This window comes from Gopherus flavomarginatus, chromosome 1, assembly GCF_025201925.1.
Source record: "Gopherus flavomarginatus isolate rGopFla2 chromosome 1, rGopFla2.mat.asm, whole genome shotgun sequence".
NCBI classification, from domain to species: Eukaryota; Metazoa; Chordata; order Testudines; family Testudinidae; genus Gopherus; species Gopherus flavomarginatus.
Genome location: NC_066617.1, coordinates 128,847,534 through 128,869,909, shown reverse-complemented (window position 1 = coordinate 128,869,909; position 22,376 = coordinate 128,847,534). Strand labels below are relative to the sequence as shown.

At 41.1% G+C, this 22,376-nt stretch overlaps 1 protein-coding gene across 1 annotated transcript in view; it reads left to right on the top strand.

Annotated features, from left to right (window-relative positions):
* The window catches only part of ITPR2 (inositol 1,4,5-trisphosphate receptor type 2), a 366,766-nt gene that overhangs the window by 321,137 nt on the left and 23,253 nt on the right, over positions 1 to 22,376 (top strand). The window contains exons 50-55 of the mRNA XM_050967887.1: positions 854 to 1,018; positions 3,975 to 4,170; positions 6,104 to 6,196; positions 9,690 to 9,820; positions 10,984 to 11,149; positions 12,361 to 12,521. Of these exons, the coding sequence (XP_050823844.1) occupies positions 854 to 1,018; positions 3,975 to 4,170; positions 6,104 to 6,196; positions 9,690 to 9,820; positions 10,984 to 11,149; positions 12,361 to 12,521 (912 nt within the window). The remainder of the gene's footprint in view (positions 1 to 853; positions 1,019 to 3,974; positions 4,171 to 6,103; positions 6,197 to 9,689; positions 9,821 to 10,983; positions 11,150 to 12,360; positions 12,522 to 22,376) is intronic.

Below are 22,376 nucleotides of genomic sequence, written 5' to 3'. Positions count from 1 at the left end.
GACATGATTGTTAGCCAGCCAGTAAAACAGAGGTTTATTAGATGACAGGAACACAGTCTAAAACAGAGCTTGTAGGTACAGAGAACAGGACTCCTCCGCCGGGTCCATTTTGGGGGGCAGTCAGCCAGACGATCAAGTCTGCACTTCACTCCACGTCCCCGGCCAGCCCCAAACCGACTCACCTTCCAGATCCTTCTCCTCTGGGCTTTGTCCCTTTCCCGGGCCAGGAGGTCTCCTGATCCCTTTGTTTTCCAAGATCTGCAGCTGGCATATTTTGTAGAGGAGGGGCCCAGGTTATTGGTTGCCAGGAGACAGAGTGTCGGCCATTTTTTGTCCAGACAGCATAACATCGGCCTTCTAGGGCTCTGCAACAATCACACCCCCTTCTCCCACCACCTAGATACTTAAGAACTGCATAGGGGAAACTGAGGCACCCACACAGTATTCAGAGAAAACGTTAAGAACAGTCCCACTTCGTCTCACCCAGTCAATATGAAAAAACTCCTAATGGTGGCTGCTGCAAAGAAATGTTGTTCAGTGTATTGTGTGTGCCTTATATGACATTACATAATGTCCATGTGCATATTTAGAATGAAGTGGAAGGGCAAGACAAGAGCTTTTGTGCAAAACGGCTCTGCAAACTGCTAGTGAAGTCTGGCCATCTGCACCTGTCGTCTCTTGTCTTACGCTTCGACTGTGAGCTCTTTGGGAGTAGGGAATGTCCTTTTAATCTCTTTGTACAGCACCTGGCATCCTGGTCCATGACTGGGGCTCTGAGGCGCTATCACAATATGAACCGATGATGCTGATATTGTTCTGATGCAGTAAACTTGGCCTTGTAATCTCCCCACAGCTTTGTAACAAAATAGTATTTCTAGTGAGCTTTGTTGGAAACCGTGGTACATTCACTCGAGGTTACAGAGCCGTCGTTATGGACATGGCCTTTCTCTACCACGTAGCGTACGTCCTGGTCTGCATGCTCGGCCTTTGTGTGCATGAATTCTTCTATAGTTTCCTGGTGAGTATGTGCCACTGGGGAGCGGGAGACCTTGCAAAAATAGAAAATACCATTCCCCGTGCAGCTGTCTTTGATTTCTTCCTGACAATCATGCCAAATCATGGGTATTTTTAGCATACCGTTATGTGGCTGCCCGTTAGAAGCTACTGTTTTTGTTAGGACTTATTGTCTATGTTACAGAGGTCTACACATTTCATTCCAGAAAATCATCAAACAGCCTTTTCTTTGCCCCCATCCCTTCCCAACTCTGTTTGTATGCTGTATCCTTTCCACTACCCTCTGTTTGTCTTGTATAGTTACACTGTAAGCTCTTCAGGACAGGAACTGTCTACTACTCTTTATTTGTACAGTGCCTAGCACAATGGGCTGTCCTTCTCAGTTTGTCCTTAGTCAGTAGGGAATAAATGTAATTAATTATTTTAATAAATTGATGGGTCTGTTTTGCAGTTGGTGAGAGAGTGGATGCTTCTGACATGTAGCCTGAAGATATTTTAAATACATTTCCTTCATTTTCTTCAATTCGACTAATACAGGTGGAATTCCTTTCATAATACGATACAGGTATACTGAAAGTAATTCCATACAAAATATGATCTTGAAACTCAACTTTTCAAGCCAAAGAGCATTCATAAAAGCCCTTTTTGATGCTCTTTTAAGTAGTTTTTAATCACTTCCATTTTATTCTGTGGCGTGTAAACCTTTTGGACAGATTTCATAAACCCTGGTACAGTTCAGTGGCTTTCACCTTTCATTATATACTCAGTTTTACATTTTTCTCAGTTTCCTGAATAATTGAGTCTATGTCCAGTATTTACAGGGTTTCATATAGATTCTGCTTTCAACGCTAAAGGGCTTCAGTCCTTGCTCTATTAAAAACCCAATTGAAATCAGATTTTCAAAATCTAGTTCTGTGCTTACATATATCCGTCCTATCATCACTAAAGTTAACAGGAGTTGTGCTAATATGTGAGGACATAAGTAGGCTCAGTGGTGTACATTTTCAAGATGTGGTACAGACTCTCCAGATGAAATCTTGGCCCCAGTAAGTCAATTCCAAAACATCTATGGACTTCATTAGGGCCAGGATTTTAGCTGCTTTAAAATTAATGTGACTCTTGTTCCTGAAACAGTATATAAGGCCTGGCTTTAAAAATATATTCCTGAAGAGTCTATTATTTGTTATATAGGGTGGGATTTTTAAAAGTACCCAAGTGACTAAAGAGTATATGTCCCATTGAAAGTCCCCACCCGTCCCACCTGTAACTCATTCATGCTGGTGAGTACTCACATTCTCAGTGTAAGAGACCATTAAACACGGTGTAACTGAGAGAGATTCACCAGACCAGCAGTTAGTTTTAATATTGGAGAATTATTTTTTAACCAAAAGAAGTATGAAATGTAAACTTTGCATTTGGGGGGCATAAAACGGGCAGTAAAGTCTATTTGTGAAGATCTGACTTACAGGGTCTTTATTTGGTATACATTCAACTGTGATCAAACTTTTAGGTAACACCAAGATTATAACCATAGCAAACACCCCAGATGATACAACCATGTTCCAAGTGTCCTGTATTGATTCAGAGTGGGGTTACAAGACTTGAAAGGCGGTTCTGTTCCAATAGTGTAAAATCCTGCATCCAGGGAGAATAAACAAACAGCAAGGAGACAAAATGGAGACTGTAACTGACCACCTATACACAAGGCGTTAAAGAGAATTTATTTTAATTTTGCCTTTGTAATATTGTGCTAAAGTCACTATGTTATAATATGGATTACAGTAGCTGCTACCGAGGTAATATGGAATCAGGAGCAGTCTATCAGGAGAGGAGGTTGTCCAGGGAAGGATCTCAGTCCTAAGATACAGACCTCACTGTGAAAAAGTTTAAGAAATACTGATATGACTAAGTTTTTACTGGTTTTGAATGACAAATATCCATGATTCAGTCATGGTATAATTGTAAATATTCCCTAGTTACTTACACATATATTCACTTGGTAGTGGAAATACTCAAAATTTATTTTTGTTCCTAATTTTAGGCTTCGTATATTATGGCATGAATAGTAATTTTTTTTCATTTTTTTCCTCTATTATTAATCCTCTCATGGGTGTGGATTTTAGATCTCATGAATTCTGACTAATGCCTTCTGATGTGGATGATTCTGATAAATCATTCTGTGTCATCTTATAGCTGTAATCTGTGTATTTTCGAGTTGAAATACATATATTGAAGATAAAACCCAAAGAATTATAGAACACTAATACAAACCAGAATTATAAAAGAAAAAAGCTATATTTTCTTTAAATGAATTCATCATCATTAATTGTTATGTTTAGGAACTTGACATTGAATTTTTTTTATCTTTATGTATATTCCCCTCAAAGTTAAATCCTAGCAACACAGGTTATGCTACACAAATAATACAAATTTTACATTTTCATAAAGTACAGCCTGCTGCCATATGTGTAACTTTAAATACCAAAGTAGCCCCATCAGCTCAATGGACTTTAGGTTATTCACGTGCATGTTTGCAGAATCAGGGACTTAACTGTATTTATACAGTAGATGGGCCCAAAATGCAAAATTTTAAATCTAGATCTGGACTCTTCTGCATACTGTGGGGACATTGGGATCTGGGATTTTGGTTTAGCCCATTATACATATAGGGGAAAACTAATAAGTTTGGATCCTGTTTCTGAATGTTATCGAAGTCTGGATCAGCCCATATCTGATGTATAGTATTCCTCTTAAGTTGGTTGTACAGTAATGTGTGTTAATAAAGTTTATCATATGCCAAATTCTGGCTTTTGCCCACTGATATCAGTGGGAATTGTATGTGCCTGTATCTGATGTCAGGATTTGGCCTAGGTGTGTTTCCTGAGTTGAGGGGGTGTTCCCAACTAGCATCTGCATATTGTCATCTTTATTCAGATTTTCCTGTATTGTATTTTTTCTAGCTGTTTGATTTGGTGTACAGAGAGGAGACTTTGCTCAATGTCATAAAAAGTGTTACCCGAAATGGCCGCTCCATTATCCTTACTGCAGTGCTAGCTCTCATCCTGGTCTACCTCTTCTCCATTGTTGGGTTCCTGTTCTTGAAGGATGACTTCATCATGGAAGTGGACCGGTTGAAAAACAGAACACCTATTGCAGGTATTGCTTTTACCTCAAATTATCATCATCCTGCTGAAATTTAGCATTTCTATGAGGATAATTCTGCTCCCTTTAAAGTCAGTCTGAGGGTTTTTCCATTGACTCCAACGGGAACAGAATCAGTGCCATAGGGCTCGTTAATAGATTAACTCTAGTAGGTAAAATTATTCTGCATAGGTTTGTTTTGGACCTAGGCTCATCTTTTGAAATATCACTAAAATATCACAAGTTAATTCATTTACTTTTTTACCATTCCAATTCACATTGGAATTTTAAAGAAACATTAAACACTTCACTATTGTTCAAGAAGAGTAAGTTTTATAGCTAGTTAAATATAGCTTTTTAATGCATCTTGTACACAGAATGTATTGTTTTATGCGTGTTGCCCTATGTATATGTCTACTAAATCTGTTAAAATTGTATGACTGATTTTTTATTTTTTTTAAATCTAAGTGGCAATTTATTGTTAAATCTACACCTCATGTATGGAACTTCCATAGAACTTCTGTTAAGTACACTGCAAGTTCTATACACAGACTTGAAGGGTAAAATCCTGGCCCTACTAAAATCATGGAGTCAAAATTTTACCCTTAGACCAAACAATATGGGCTTGCGATTAATTCCTTTAGGGACTGATCCTTGAATGCGCTGAGCACCTGATACCTAACAAAAGGCACTTGGCACCTAGCAGTATCTAGTCAATACTGCACATGCTCTGTACACTATCCAAACATTCATAACTTTGTTGTTTCAAAACTAAATATATTCAAATAAGGCAAAGCTCATTCAGGATACTGGGCATACCAAGGGAGAAGTATTGATAAAGCCATTTTGGAGCTATCTGACATTTCTTAACTACATCTTGTTTTCCATATTTGGATCACTTGAAAAGGTTGAGTTGGTTTGTATGCAACTTAAAAAACCAACAAGTTCCAGGCCGAGATCAAGAACTTGAAATTTAATTTCAGAAAATTCCTGTGACCGCTGTTGAAGACAAGATACCTGACTATATGAGCCACTGGTCTGATCCAGGGTGGCAATCTCTGTTTTTGTGTTCCCCTTGTTGGGTCCTCTGGAGATTTTGTGTGGCTTGTTGTGTTCTTGCTAGCATTTATACATGAGAATCTAGTCAAGAAAATATATGGATGGTATTAGAAGATGTCAGGTTAGCAGAATATTGTATTCATTTAAAATGTTAGCTTAACACTCCTCAGATGGGAAAAAGTCAGAATGAATCCATTTTCACTGCTTAAACAGCCTACTATACTTTGGACTATTATTTGGAATGAATGAGTTTTTGCCATCATTTTTGCTCCTTAAACTTTTTGAAAAACTGATTAGAAATGCAGTAAATTGTCTGCAATGCACATGGTGAAATTGGTGTTTGATAAAATCAAGTTAATGTACACATTTACCCACTTTGGGAATGTTAAATTAGTGTTTACTCAAACCCATACATATTTACAAATGAGTACCAAATTGCGTTTTTATCCTTGAAAACTCCTAAATATTCTAGATTCATGAAGACTGACTATCAGCTCAGTGTCAGCCTTTGTGAATAATTTATCTAATGGTTTTAAAACTGACATTTTCATATCTGACCGTTGTTTGAATACATTTTGTTCCAATTAGAAGTAGCAGCATTTGATGTAGATTCATTAATTTACGGAAATGTAATGGTGGAATAGCTGTGATGTACTGTAACTGTAATATAGTGTGTAATTCTTCCTTGAGATAGTTTTGAGCTGTTCATGCTGAATGCTTTCCTTCTGCAGTGACCTAATTTTTTGTTCTTGATTTTTTTTTAATAAATCAAGAATTCATTTCAAGAGATTTGTGGTTTTAAACTTTGTGTCAATGCGCTTGGTATGTCTAATAGATGTACTTTACAGCATATGCCTCTTGGTCAATATCCTGCTTTTCATTTTGTCAGGTATTGGTGAAGTTCCTACCACAACTCTAACATCCATGATGGAAACATGTGCAAAAGAAAATTGCTCTACTGCCCTACCTATTACCAACCCAGGTTAGTACAAAAGCGCCCCCCGCCCCCAATTGGTGATAAATTTAAAGTAGAAGTGTTTGTAACTTACAACTACACAGGAGAGGTTTTTCTTGTCAGGAAAATTGACTATCATTATTCCAAGTCAGAAGTGGCCACATTTTTCTACACTGAGAGCTGTGCGGGCAACTTGCCTAGGGTGTGAGTGCTTCCCACACCTAATTTCCAAATACACGGACATTTGTTACCAAAATCAAATTTTGAATCTTAATACTGACGTTTACAAATATCTTCCTTCTAGCTGAGTTCATGGATCACAAAAGCCAGCAGCTGATCAGCTTTATCCTTACCTTTAGTGAGAAAGCAGCTGTTAGCTCCATTTTAGGATCTCATAAGTTGGTCTTAGGAAGGCAGCATATGCCACTGAATGTCTGGATACACTTTGTCTGCAGTCCTCATCTCAGATGCAATTCAGCTTGAAAAGCTAAGTTAAAGGGACATTGTCAGCATGAAATCTAGTCAATTTAAAAAAAAAAACACTTTAAAAGTAGTTTCACATACTATAGCCCTCCACTACTACTGTGCATTAAGTGACTTTTAGTAAGTATGTTTTTATCTCTCCTGTTGCTGAGAGATAAAAACAACTGAGGAAACTAACTATAGAGGGGAAATAGTGAACTAGTTTGCTTATGAGAATGTCATGTGAGATTGTGACAAAAGCCTTACTAAAAATCAAGATATATTAAGTATACTGCTTCCCCCCTATTCATAAGGCCAGTAACCATGTCAAAGGAGGACGTGAAGTTGGCTATAACTAGGTGCTTACAAATTATTTAATTTGTTCCAATATCTTTCCAGGTATCAAAGTTAGGCTGGTGGGTCTATTATTCCCCAGGTCCTCCTCCTTCCTCCTTTTTAAAGATACTATGGTACTTTTTAAAGATACTATGTTTGCCCTTCTCCAGTTCTTGGGGACTCACCCCGGGGCCCATATGTTCCTGAAGATGATTGCTAATGGCTCCAAGATTGCGTCAGCTAATTCCTTAAACACCCATGATGAATTTCAGCAGGCCCTGCTCACTTGAGTAAATCTAACTTGAACCTGTTCTTCCCTATTCTGGCTTGCATTCATTCCTCCTTGCTGTTAATATTCATTGTGTTAAGCAATAGTCACCATTAACCTTTTTATTGAAGACTGAAGCAAAATAGGCATTAAACACCTCAGCCTTCTTGATGTCCGTTGTTAGTTCTCCTTCCCCATTAAGAAGTAGACCTGCACTTTCCTTTGTCTCTCTTGCTCCTACTATATTATAGATCCTCTTTCTATTGCCTTATGTTCCTGGCTAGATGTGACGCATTTTGTGCCTTAGCCTTTGATTTTCTCCCTACCTGTTTGTGCTGTTCTTTTTTACTCAGCCTTAGCAACCTATCTATGTTTCCGCTTTCTGTAGGATTCAGTTTTAATCTTCAGGTCATTAAAGAGCTTCTGATGGAGCCATATTGGTTGCTTACTGTTCTTCCTATCTTTCCTTCATATTGGGATAGCTTGCTGCTGTGCCTTTAATATTGGCCCTTTGAGAGTGGCAGCTCTCCTGAACTCCTTGTTCCCTTAGTTTTAATTCCCATAGGATCTTACCTACCACTTCTCTGATATTATACTATTATCATCACATCTGATAGTGTATTATTATTACACACTCTAGGAGGGAAGACTGACAAATATCTATACCGATAGTGTATTAGTGCCATAAGTCTTTGGGTTCAGGGACTTACCATCCATTGCTTTGCCTTTCATTCTGCTAACCTTTATTTAAATCAATATTGATGTAGGGCATTATCCATAATGTGAATTTTTGGTTTACTGAACAAAGGGTTTTCAGTCAATCAAAGAGATCTCAGAGCCCAAAGTGTGGCGCCTTCACAGTAATTTCTTACGTATACCATTTCAGTTAACCAGGAAAGCGGAAAATTGACATTTATTAAATTGTGTTATTTCTGAAAGCCCCACACTAAAAATCAGCACATGGGAGAAACGCTGACCTTATACAAGGCAGGCACACAGCATGAGCAGGCAGGGCCGGTAGAAGGATGTTCCGCACCCTAGGCGAAATTTCCACCTTGTGCCCTCCCCCCCGTGCCCCCACCCTGAGACGTCCCCCCCCCCACGGCAGCTCCCCCCTCCGCCCTGAGGCGCCCCCCTTGCGGCAACTCCCCACCCTCCACTCTGAGGCACCCCTCCCCCCGCCCCAGCTCATCCCTGCTCCATGTACGAGCACCCCAACCATGCCGTGGCTGCTTCACTTCTCCTGCCTTCCAGGCTTGCGGCACCTAAGCTGATTGGCGCCGCAAGCCTGGGAGGCAGGAGAAGTGAAGCAGCCACGGCGTGCTTGGGGAGGAGGTGGGGCAGGGGTGAGCTGGAGCAGGGAGTTCCCCTGCGTGCTGCCCCCCCCCCCTTACTTGCTGCAGGCGGCCCTCCCCGTGCTCCCTTGCCCCAACTCCCTCCGTCTAAATGCCGGCGGCGACCGGGGCAGCTGAAGATCTGGCCGCCGCGGTCGCTGCTGAAGAAAATGGCGCCCTCCAAATGCCAGCGCCCTATGGTTGCACCAGCCCTGTGAGCAAGTGCATCCCAAAGAAAGAGGGAAGACTAGAGGCAGGAGAAAGGCCAGCCATGATTCTACTCCATCTGCGCCAGTCACCACAGCACACTGTCCTCTTTGAAAGCTGATCGTGCTGCCAGTGCAGCATAGGAGTCTCGGGAAGATTCTGGCTGTCAGTCAGGATTCCTATGACAATGCAGTCTCCCCCCCCCCCCCCCGCCCCGCCCCGCTGTGCACACTCATGCATAAGGCTCAACCTACTTCTTTGTGGCTTGGCCACAATGACTCGACAATTCTGTGGCATACATAGGAATAGAACCCAGATTTCCAGGCCTATATTGCCCAATCCATACTTTGAGGTCAGTGGATGTCCTTCATTTACTCAGTGGGCATGCTCTTAGTTCTTTGCTCTAACCCCGATCACTTCTAGAATGAGTCACACATAAGCCAGCCACTGTTTAATAGCTGGAAATGATAGCATGACTTGGTTTATACGAGCATATGTAGGGATATGGTTTCACAAGAGACAAACTTTTGAATGTACGTCTAATTTCCATACATCACTTCTCTCTCTGTCAGCTATGCACTTAGGGGTCCACTGAAGCCAGTGGGAGTACTCGCATGAGTAAAGAGTATTCTCATGAATAAAGCTTGCAGACTTGGGCTATTAGCGGAGTTACCTGTGGGAGAACAAATAAGGATTCTCACCACCACTCTGTCAGGTTAAGTGTATTGCTGTCAAAAAAGCTATAATGTTGTGGCTTTAAAATTGATAGGGATGATAAATAATTACAGATGTAGAACGATGAAAGGCAAATTACTGTAGCAGCCACTTTTTCTAATAAACAGAGTGTCTGTTGCTGTATTGGAAGTGATCAGTTGATGCTTGGTTTACAAGCCTTTCTTTGTTGTGGCTGTAGGTGAGGAAGAAAAGGAGAATGGAATTGAGAGGACCTGTGACACTCTGCTAATGTGCATCGTTACAGTATTAAACCAAGGCCTGAGAAATGGCGGTGGTGTGGGGGATGTGCTAAGAAAGCCTTCCAAAGACGTAAGCATTTGTCTAACAGAATGCAAGTATATTTTCTCATGCGCCTCGTGAGCTCTGGAATCAACTTTTACAGGATATAGGAAATATTTTTATCTAGTCGACTCGAATGTCACTCAGATGACTTATCAAATGTAATTTTAACATACCAGATGGAATGCTCAATGAGGAGAGCAAAAGCTCAGTACAGTGATTTTACATGAAGAAAGGAACTCCAGGTGCTAGTTACCTTTCTGGAAGCATATTTATAACCTTCCAAGCAGTGCTAAGAAGTGTTGCCAGATTGGATCAGTTTCCCATTACAGTAGGAATCAAATGCAAACCTTTTGAATGGGGTTGATTGGTGCATATATGTCAAGACTCTTGGGTATAGTGTATCAGGTTTATGGTTAACTGAGATTTAGTCTAGCATCTGCATTGGAATAGATCCTATTTACTCATATCAAGCAACATACTCTGCTAACAAAGGCAAAAAAGATTTTCAAATACACCAATAAACTTCCAAAAGTTAAAAAAGCAAAGGGGACTTGCTTTTGTTTTAATGCAATACATTTAAAATAAAATTAATAGCTTCAACAAAATGACATTTTAGTTCAGAATGCACAGTATGTGCAAGGACACCATAGCAGCCCTGTGGTTGGTGCGCCGCACTGCAGAGCTCAGGTCTAAGTTCACAAGTATGTTCTCTTGCTAACCAAACAGCGAGGGATGACAAGCGCTACAGCGATAGAGCACTTCAGCTCTGGGGGGAAAGAGCTCCTTGTGGTGGTAATAGTAACCTAGGTCCTGATTCATAGTCCACTGGAGTCACTGCCTTGAATGGGCAGAGGGCCTTATGGTTCTGTTAAGAGTCCAATCCAGCCTTGCTCAGAAGGAACATTACTGCAACATGGAACCAGGGAACGTTGGCAGCAATAGAGAACTACAGAAAATCCAGAGGGGTTAAAAGCATATAAAGCCAAATCCTGCTTACTCTGCTCACTTAAATAACCCCTTTGGCTTCAGTTAGACTGCTGATATGAGTAAGGTGTGCAGGGTTTGGCCTAAGATATGCATCTGTACCTTGCTTTACTGTCGTTAATGTTCTGAAAAAGTACCTGGTGGTTTAATATTTTAGTTGTGTGCTATTTTTATATCACACTGAAACCTTCTTCTTATTGTTTCAGGAGCCCTTGTTTGCTGCCCGAGTTGTTTATGATCTTCTATTTTATTTCATCGTCATAATTATTGTTCTGAACCTCATCTTTGGAGTCATCATTGATACATTTGCTGACCTTAGGAGTGAAAAACAGAAGAAAGAGGAAATCTTAAAGACGACCTGTTTTATTTGTGGTAGGTGCTATTAAGCTACAGAGGCATTTGGTGGGGAAAGCAATAAAACAGAACACTGCTCCATAAATGAGAGTGAGTCTGAAGGGCAGTCATCCCTTGAAAAGTAACTGTAAAAATAATGGACTGGGATTCTACATTTTTTCTTTCCTGGCAGCAGTTTATAAGTCAAAAGATGACTTTTCTAACAACTGGCTCTGTGAGTTCCACTTGGGATCTGAGAGTCAAGCTGTATTCATCCCACAGTTTGCACCATCACCAATAGTGAAGGCTCTGCAGTTGGAGCACAGCTATTGATTTTGTTGAATAGCTACGCAGATAAAAAGACAACATGTTCTTCTGTAGCAGTACAGGCTCCGCAACGTTAATTGTAGCACAGTCTGTCCACCTGATAAGGAGAGGTGACTCTGAAGAGACACAGGAGCAGATAAATTGAATAAGAGGTGTCATTACATAGACTTTTCTGACTATGGTTCGCCCTTGCTGGTGCAGAGAGATGCAAATCACACCTCCCCACTCTAAGAAGGGACCCTATACCCACTGGAAGATTTTACTGGGGGGAAGCTTCAATCTCTGCTCAGGTCTCCATAGGAGAGCAGATTGGGGAAATTGTAACAGTTTAAATAATTCCATGCATCTGTGTCCTCCCTGGCCATGACACTCAGCCATAGTTTTTAAGCGATTGCACAAGTGGTTACAACGAACAGTTTTTCTCATGACTTGAGCCTCAATCCTGCAAAGACTTGCACACGTTTAACGTTAAGCACAAGCAGTCCCCCTGAAGCTTCAGCAGGACTATTCATATGCTTAAAACTAAGCATGTTCATAAATCTACGCAAGATCAGGGCCTATATGGCAATACTACATGTTAACTTGCACAGTTCATATCTATAGTCTATTTTTTGCAGGATCAGAGCCAAAGCTTGTAAAGCACTTTTTATAGTGCCTTCTATCCTGAGGTATATAAGTGTTAGATATTTAATTATATTGTTGTTGTTAAGAAGGAATATCATGAAAGAATAAATATGAGGCTGAAATAATTTTGCCAGAAATGCTTTAGTGGCCAGAGGTCTTGCATAGCAGTCACTGTTTGTAATTATAGCTTTTAAATTAACATCCTTTCTGTGACATTTTTCAGAGTTTATTTTTACACTGGCAATGAAGATAAATGTTGATCAGGTGGAATATCACATTATGTTTTGTGTCTCTTGCAGGACTAGAGAGAGACAAGTTTGACAATAAGACCGTTTCATTTGAGGAGCACATAAAGTCAGAACACAACATGTGGCATTATTTGTACTTTATCGTTCTGGTCAAAGTGAAAGACCCAACCGAATACACTGGTCCTGAAAGTTATGTGGCTCAAATGATTGTGGTGAGTCATGTGCGTGAGCTGTGCTTTATGCAGTTGAAAGATGTTCCTTGCAGATATAGCAGGGATGGTTTTTTTCCTTAACAATGAGAAGCTTTGATCTCTGTTTTTAAAGACATTTTTATTTGTCTGCGATGGACTGTAGCAAAGCCCAATCTCCATCATAATGAACAAGATAAAGGCTACAGTCTTTACATTATCAGAGGGGTAGCTGTGTTAGTCTGGATCTGTAAAAGCAGCAAAAGAGTCCTGTGGCACCTTATAGACTAGCAGACATTTTGGAGCATGAGCTTTCGTGGGTGAATACCCACTTCGTCAGATGCATGTCTTTACATTGGCTCTCCTGCTCTGTGGGTTCCCCTCATTAGCCGAATCAGCCCAAAGAGCATGGATCAGAACATTTGCTACTGCTCCTTTGTCCAGGATCACTGGGCTGCTGTCCAGCAAAATAACCCCTGCTGTGTAACAGAATACAGGGTCAGCACTGAAAACTAGCTCTCTTTCTCCTACTCCTCCACTGAACTATTAAAAAGACCAAGAAGAGCTGCTGTGGTGATCAGAAAAGCTGGAAGATGTCCTTTGTGATGGCTGCACCAGTTTAGATTCCCAGAGAATTACATTCCTGCAGCTGCCTGGCAGCCTAGGGGGAGCCATTTGAGGGAGAGATGGCAATGTTGCCATGGCCACCCTCCCTCCAGAGGTTTCCACTGGAGAAAGTAGATTTCACTCATAGTCAGGAATCCAGAGCAGCCCCACCGGAGGTGGCTGTTCAGGAGAGATGCCAAATTGGCACAGCCCCTAGCTCTCCCTTCCAGATTTCCACTGTTGATGTCTTCCACTAGGATCTATGGTAGCAGAAGCTGATTTATGAATATGACCAAGGATTGGTCATATTTATATCTCAGAAAAGGATGTAGGCAGAGTGTACCAGGCCCTGTGTGCATTTTTCATTCTCTAGAGCACCGTTTCTTCTGATGACTGGCTGATCTTTTATTGTTGTTCAAGCCTTTAATTAAATATATTGCTCATTCTCACTAGCTGACTTCACTTGCTATTTTAATCACTTAAGTACCTGCTTAATTTTAAATGTGAGAGTAGTTTCTTTGACTCAAGTGCTTAAAGTTAAGCAGGTGCTTAAGTGCCTTGCTGGAATGGAGTCTTATTGAATATGAGACATGTAATGGTGTCCTGACGGGCATGCATGGGGCAGGGACAGAAGAGCAGCCATGTATATAGGAATTTCAAATTGTCTGCGACATCCCCAGTCTCGACTATGAATGCTGCAAGGAAATATTGAATCTGCACTTTCCAATAGGGTGGAAAGAACAGAAAATCAGAGTAAAATTATGTGCGCTGCTCTATGTGGCTAAACCATTTGAACATAGTGGCAGAAGCATTTAAAAGTTACCCTTTGATCTGTTTCCACTTTATCGCATTACAAGTCGATACTTAAAATCCATGGACTGATAAAATTACAGGCTAGAGAGTTCTCTCCTGTGCAGTTTCCTCTCTCCCCCTCCAACAATTTTTCGTTTTTAAACTTTGGAAGTATGTTAAGTATTAATATTTATTCCAATGTGTGTATTGATATTCATAGTACATGTTAATCCTCTGATGCTAGCAGTCGGATTTTCCCAGAGCAATGCACTAATGTATTTTACATTAGCCCTAATGGCGGGTGCTCCAGACTCGCATCTCTAATATATTAACAAAGGCATCAAACTACCTTTTAACCTCAAGTGCTGAATTGATCAGTTTGAAAATCCCACTCCTGTGCTGAGAAGCAGACGGCTTAGCTTGTGGAGGAGTCGGAGTTTGTCATGAGGGGAATTTTTTTTGAATGGAGAAGTATTGTTTGTTTTTCATAGGGGTATTTAAAAGCAATCATGACTTCCATGTAAGGAGGCTGTCTCATGCAAATGTCTATGTACTGCTGACAATGGGAGAGTGATAACTGTAGGCCATGATCTAGGAGAGAAAGGAAATTGGAGGTGTTTAAACGAGAAGTGGTTGGAAGATGTTGGGAGGGAGGGCAATTTATTTCTCTCCATGTTTGTTGAAATTCAATTTCACTGGAAACTTTTTAGACTCATAGGTCAGAAGGGACCAATATGATCATCTAGTCTGACCTCCTGCACAAGGCAGGACACAGAACCCCACCCATCCAATTTTATAACAACCCCTAACCCAGGACCGAGTTATTGAAATCCTCAAAATTGGTTTGAAGACCTCAAGCTGCAGAGAATCCACCAGCAAGTTCCAGTTAAAATGTCAAGATCACAGCAAGAGCCACTGGAGTGGCTGCATAGGAGGAAAATACAAGGGCTGTTCAAATGGACATGCAGCATTGGAGGGAGAAGTTCTGCGCCTCAGCACCTTCAAGTTGCCAAGCACCTAGTCCAGCTAATTCAGTTGGTGCTGAGGAACTGATCCATCACCCTCCTGGACCATGTCAGTTTTCCATTTACAAACAGTCAGATGGTGATTTTTTTGGACAGCTTCAGTAGCTGTGTAAAACAGAGACGGATATGAACATAGTTATTAGCTGTGGAATGGGATGAACCAAAACCCTGAGTCCTCACACTGCTGAACTTTGAGAGATTATCTCCATACTTTGGGCCTCAGGCTGATCTCTAAATGTCTGAGACTCAGACCTTTGGGGTATCATTCAGTGAATGCTTAGGGTTAATGGAGCTCAGCTTCAAGTATCCTTCCTCGTCCCCCCACCTCCCAGCAGGTATGGAACAGCTAGGTATTATTTATTAATTTAAATAGCACTGGAAACATCGGTATTGCACAATCACTGGTGGGAAATATACAACATTTCTGGCTGTGCTTGGACCAGAAAATATGATTGGTGTATCTTAATCTATGTGGTGACTGTCTTCCTTCTGTGTCAGTTGTCCAGTGCGCACTAGGTGTTGTGGGGTCTGGTTAGAGTATTGAGTATATACTTAGAAGTAAAGACCAGATGTGGTGGTGGTTTTTATAATTTGATGGTAAAAACTTGCACTAGGCTAAAGTTTGGCAAACATGATGTCAAGAAAGAAGGGAAGTGTTTTCCCAATTTCTTAGTTAAAATGATAAAGCTATAGCTTGTCTAGTGCTGTTTTATACTCCTTTTAACTTAAAGCACAGGTTTGTCAGGGCTGGTCTACACTACGGGGGGGAAATCGATCTTAGATATGCAACTTCAGCTACGTGAATAACGTAGCTGAAGTCGAATATCTAAGATCGGATTACTCACCTGTCCTCACCGCGCAGGATCTATGTCCGCGGCTCCCCCTGTCGATTCCACAACTCCATTGGGGTTGATGGAGTTCCGGAATTGATATAAGCGTGCTCGGGGATCGATAATCGCGTCTAGATGAGACGCGATATATCGATCCCCGAGCAATCGATTTTAACCCACCGATACGGCGGGTAGCCGAAGACTACAAGTAATGCACATGAAGATTAAAGCTTACATTTTCAGTCCTTTGGGCATAAACTGCACCCCTGAAACTTGGACCCACATTTTGGGACCTGCAAATAAAGTGGATGCAAAAGTTTGCTGCAGTAGCCATTGCATTCATTCCTAGCAAATCAGGTAGATGTGAATTAAGCTACTTCATAGTTGTGGGATTAAACAAATGCAGACAAATTGTGCCCACAAAGTGGGAGACTAAACTTTCTAAAGCTAGCCCTGAAAGTTGTGTTCTGCAGCTGCACTGGCCACCCTTTGTAGCAAGTCGCATAATGGTTTTTACCAACTTCTCACTACGTCATAATATAATTAGATGGTATAATTATGTAGTTATTGCTCATTTACACAAATTATGTAATGAATGTTGTTAGTGTAATTAGATAATTCCACAATCAGCTAAATACTGTGCTGGAGACACTCAAAAGCACAGGCAAGGAATGTTGGATTAGGCCACCCACCTAAAGTAAGGGAATCCACAGTGAAAGATTATAAGCCCTATCCTGCTCCCCTGGAAGCCAGTGGGAGTTTAGGCTCCTTGTAGCTAGCTGTAATATATCCCATTGCAGCTTGGTGTTCATTCTCCTAATTCTTATCATGGACTTAATACCATTATGATTTTCTCCCCAGGCTCGTGCTTTGACACTTCCGTTGCCAGAAGTGCAAAGCTATATGTAATATAAAAGCCAATGAAAAATAAGAAAGCAAATTTTGGGGAGTTCTCAGAACAAGCCACATCAAACATCCCACATATCCTTCTACAAAAGCCCTGCCTCTCCTGTCTTTAAGGTTGAGTTATAGTACTGTCACCTCCTCTGAGTAGGTGTTAGCTGAGCAGTGGCAACGTACTCCTGTTAGGCATGCAGCAATTCTCCAAAAAGGGCTGTAGTTTTAAAGTTTAATGCGCAGACACCCACTCTGTATTGTTAGATGAGGTATGATACAGAGCTACCAACCAGTGCTGTAAACCTATAGGCAAGGTGAAACAAGGACCCAAAATGTGTCATGGCTGCAGTTTGTTAATTTCAACACCTTAATATCTTGTTGGGCAGCTTTGACCAATAAACACAACATTTAAGATTTGCATTGGTTTTGGATGGGAAAGTTCCGCACCCCCGCCCCCGCCGAAATGAGGCAAAAATGGCAAATACCAACATTTTATGATTTACTAACATAAAATGTTTTCACATTGGCTATTCTTAATTGTCAAAAAGCATCTCACCAGTCAGTCATTTTCCTCACACTGCAGGTTGTGTAGCAGTAGATTCATAGATTCTAGGGTCAGAAGGGACCAATGTGATCATCTAGTCCGACCCCCTGCACAAAGCAGGCCACAGAACCCTACCCATCCACTTCTATAACAAACCCCTAACCTATGTCTGAGTTATTGAAGTCTTCAAATTGTGGTCTGAAGACCTCAAGCTGCAGAGAATCCACCAGCAAGTGACCCATGCCCCACACTGCAAGGGAAGGCGAAAAACCTCCAGGGCCTCTGCCAATCTGCCCTGGAGGAAAATTCCTTCCTGACCCCAAATATGGTGATCAGCTAAACCCTGAGCATGTGGGCAAGACTCACCAGCCAGCACTCAGGAAAGAATTCTCTGCAGTAACTCAGATCCCATCCCATCACCAACCACTGGGCATACTTATCTAGCAATAATCAAAGATCAGTTGCCAAAATTAGGCTCTCCCATCATACCATCCCTTCCATAAACTTATCAAGCTTAATCTTAAAGCCAGATATGTCTTTTGCCCCCACTACTCCCCTTGGAAGGTTGTTCCAGAACTTCACTCCTCTAATGGTTAGAAACCTTCGTCTAATTTCAAGTCTAAACTTCCTAGTGTCCAGTTTATACCCATTTGTTCCTGTGTCTACACTGGTACTAAGCTTAAATAATTCCTCTCCCTCCCTAATATTAATCCCTCTGATATATTTATAAAGAGCAAGCATATCCCCCCTCAGCCTTCTTTTGGCTAGACTAAACAAGCCAAGCTCTTTGAGTCTCCTTTCATATGACAGGTTTTCCATTCCTCTGATCATGCTAGTAGCCCATCTCTGAACCTGTTCCAGTTTGAATTCATCCTTCTTAAACATGGGAGACCAGAACTGCACACAGTATTCCAGGTGGGGTCTCACCAGCGCCTTATATAACGGTACTAACACCTCCTTATCTTTGCTGGAAGTACCTTGCCTAATGCATCCTAAAACCGCATTAGCTTTTTTAACGGCCATATCACATTGGCAGCTCATAGTCATCCTGTGATCTACCAATACCCCAAGGTCCTTTTCCTCCTCTGTTGCTTCCAACTGATGCGTCCCCAATCTATATCTAAAGTTCTTATTATTAATCCCTAAGTGCATGGCCTTGCACTTTTCACTATTAAATTTCATCCTATTACGATTACTCCAGTTTACAAGGTCATCCAGATCTTCCTGTATGATATCCCGGTCCTTCTCCATGTTAGCAATACCCCCCAGCTTCGTGTCATCCGCGAACTTTATTAGCACATTCCTGCTTTTTGTGCCAAGGTCGGTAATAAAAAAGTTAAATAAGATTGGTCCCAGAACCGATCCTTGAGGAACTCCACTAGTAACCTCCTTCCAGCCTGACAGTTCACCGTTCAGTATGACCCGTTGTTGTCTCCCCTTTAACCAGTTCCTTATCCACCTTTCAATTCTCATATTGATCCCCATCTTTTCCAATTTGACTAATAATTCCGCATGTGGAACCGTGTCAAATGCCTTACTGAAATCTAGGTAAATTAGGTCTACCGCATTTCCTTAGTCTAAATAGTCTGTCACCTTCTCAAAGAAGGAGATCAGGTTGGTTTGGCACGATCTACCTTTAGTAAAACCATGTTGTACTTTGTCCCAATTACCATTGACCTCAATGTCCTTAACTACTTTCTCCTTCAAAATTTTTTCCAAGACCTTACATACTACAGATGTCAAACTAACAGGCCTATAGTTACTCGGATCACTCTTTCTCCCTTTCTTAAAGATAGGAACTATGTTAGCAATTCTCCAGTCGTACGGTACAACCCCTGAGTTTACTGATTCATTAAAAATTCTCGGTAACGGGCTTGCAATTTCATGCGCCAAGCAATTTCATGTAGATTGCATGTCTGTAGTTTGTACACCATAGGGGATAGATAATGTGAATTCCTACTATAATACTTCTCCACCTGTAAGCTTTTTGTATATACAATGTAGCTAGAACCTAGTTTGTAATTGCCTATGCATGCACGCACTACTAGCCTTTGGAATATTCTAGAAACCAGCCTTTTATTTCACTGACACTTGTGTACTGGTCAATGTTAGCAATAACAATACTCACCTTCATATTATGAATATGCAAAAGCTATGAGAGAAGGAAGTGGCCTGACATGTAGTGAAGACAAAGTCACACCTCTGCCCTGAAGAGGGTTGAAGAGCATGTTAAAGCTCTTATCAACGCAGGGTCAAATTAGTTTGTCACATTATCACATCCAGGTGTGCTTATCAACATATCTAGTGGCTTGCATGTAGCAGCAGATTGAGAGGTGTACTTGATTGTGACAGAACATGGTGCTGCTTCAGTCCAGTCAAGAAATCTGGCATCAAAGAATATTTGCTGACATGGCCAAGATGACCAAATTGAAGCCTGGCAAGAAAGGGACAATCACAGGAGCTATCATTCCAGAAATTTTCTACAGAGCCCTTTCTTTAGCAAGATGCAGAGGTGATATTTCAATGGCAGTTGTTCTTAGTTAACCAATAGGACTTGTGTCTGTACTTCTCCTCCATACTTAAGGGATAATGAGCTGCACAAGTTGAATTAGTAAAAGCAGCAAAGAATCCTGTGGCACCTTATAGACTAACAGACGTTTTGGAGCATGAGCTTTCGTGGGTGAATACCCACTTCGAGAGTGCATCTGAGGAAGTGGGTATTCACCCACGAAAGCTCATGCTCCAAAACGTCTGTTAGTCTATAAGGTGCCACAGGATTCTTTGCTGCTTTTACAGATCCAGACTAACACGGCTACCCTCTGAAGTTGAATTAGGGCATCAACTGGAAGAATCCGTGAGCAGTGTACAGCAGAGATGCCATGGGCTGGAGACAAATTTCACACATTCAGTGAATTGACTGCTGAGTACTTGAGGCAGGTCCTGTAAGGATTTGACAAAGCTAATTTTGTAATCAGCCTCTTTGACAGATGTGAAAACTGCAGAAAGACAGTGCTGAATCTAAGGTTGGATGCAAGAAATAATCAGCTGATTGATAGATGCCCTGTGCCTCCATGGGAAAAGCTTCTAAATGTGGCATCCAACAAGTAATCACTTATAAAATTCTTCTGTGAATATTTCATTCAAAAATGCATCTGAGTGTAGGAGCACAGCCAGAACAGACTCCAGCTTGCTGGAGGTTTTGCCAGTGGTGAAGTAGCTCAAGACTTCTACAGTACTCATGAGCAAGCAGACAAAGATACAGCATGCAGAAAAATGTGCCCCTATGGCTTTTGGTGTCAAAAGGAACCATAATAATTAGATCATCTAAGATAGATATTTTGATCCTTGCTGTTCACTACTTCCCAAAAATGGAACACCCAACCCATGGATTAAAAACAGATACCATACCAGCACAATGGACAAGTCCCACTCTGTACCTGTGCATGCAGTTTGCCATGCACTCACTCCTGACTTTTGCAACATAGTTTATGCTGTATGTGCATTAACAGGATGTGTCTGTGTCATCCCTGTTTGATGTCAAAAGAGAAGACGCTTACCACTTCAGAGATCTTGCTAAGTTGGAAGAGAGTAACAGACAAGTCACTATTTCTGCAGCAAGGAATGTGGTAGCAGTGCTGTGTTAGAGTGAGACACACTGCTTGAGCCTCAGTTTAGCCATCAAAAAAGTACAAGTCACCAGCCCAAGTCCCTCCCATGTGAGGTCAGTTTGGAAGAACATGTCAAAAGAGCATCTTGGCAAACAAAGAATTGGATGTCTTTGCACATAGGAGAAGCTAGATATTGGATCACCATTGCAGCATGGATGGAAAAATGTTGATGAACCATTTCTTGTATTCTTCAAGGGCCCAATGGCATCTGAGCTTCTGCAAGACCTTATTTGTGTCTATACCAGTAAGGGTCACTGCACAATCAACTGTGTCTTTGTCAAAACAATTTTCCCTGCATAGAACTGTGTACATGCCAAGGCAATGAAGACTGGTAACTCGTGCACTCTGAGACCGTAACGATGAACAATGCTGTTGACTAGAAATGTCACCAGCACTATTGCATTTCACTGCTACCTATACACATTTATTGTGAAATGAAAATCTAACCTTTTAGATTGTGACCTCAAAGCATCACAAAAGAAAAGAAATCTAGTTTTATGTCTTGAAATAAGTCATTAAAAAAACCTTTCAAATATCTGCATTCCTTTAACATGTTGGTATCGTTTATCCCCATTTCTATGGTAGCAGCACCATGTGCGACTCTCCATCATACCTCATCTTAAAGTAGACAAAATAAGCTTTCAAATGATATGTGAGTGGGTAAAGAGGGTAGATTAAGTTGACCAAATTGGTGTTGTCTGCTGCTCACCTGTGTCTTCAGGCCTCAAAAGTACCCTTAGATACTGTTGCCATCAGAGAAGATTGAGCCCCAAAGACAGTTGTCAGGTGCTGCAGAGTGAACAAACTTCCCTTTAGAGGAAGTAGTTACTGAAATAGAAAAAAAATGTTCCAAAAGCCAGAAGAATGGAGTTCTCAAGGCAAGCCACCATGGAAGAGAAGTAGTTGTGGAGAAAGGGAAGAGCTGCCCTTTCCTTCCCAAATAAAAGTATACTATAGTATATTAAAGGGGCTGCTTAGTTCATAGCCAGGAATAGTGGCTCTTCTGGGTTTAAAGTGTAACATCCATTGAGTAGTAATACTCAAAGCTTTGACTTCCAGGATTTCTGTACCCTGTTATCAATCACTTTTTCAATTCATGGGGCAGTAGTTGTCCTGTTAATTCTGTACACCACTCACTAGATTTTATGACGCTCTTTGATTGCTAAACACAATCCAATGGCAGAGGCAGAGTCCTACATCTGAAACAGAGAAACTGCACAACAAACTCAGGTCTGAAAGACACTTTGTCTGGCTCAATATAAAAAAGCTATGTTGTTCAATTCTCAAATACTAGTGCACCTCTAGGTTCCTGCTCCAGTAGCACATTGACTTTAATGGGATCATTCATCTGCTGGATCAGGCCTAGGTTGGCTTTATGGGATACTAATAATGCATTTTACTTTGAAATCTGGCCTTCTTCCATAAAATTCAAGAAAAACCCACAGATGTTATCAAAGCCTCAGTGGTAAGAGAATAAGACTTATGTATATATCAGAAAGCCATGCAACTTTTTGCTT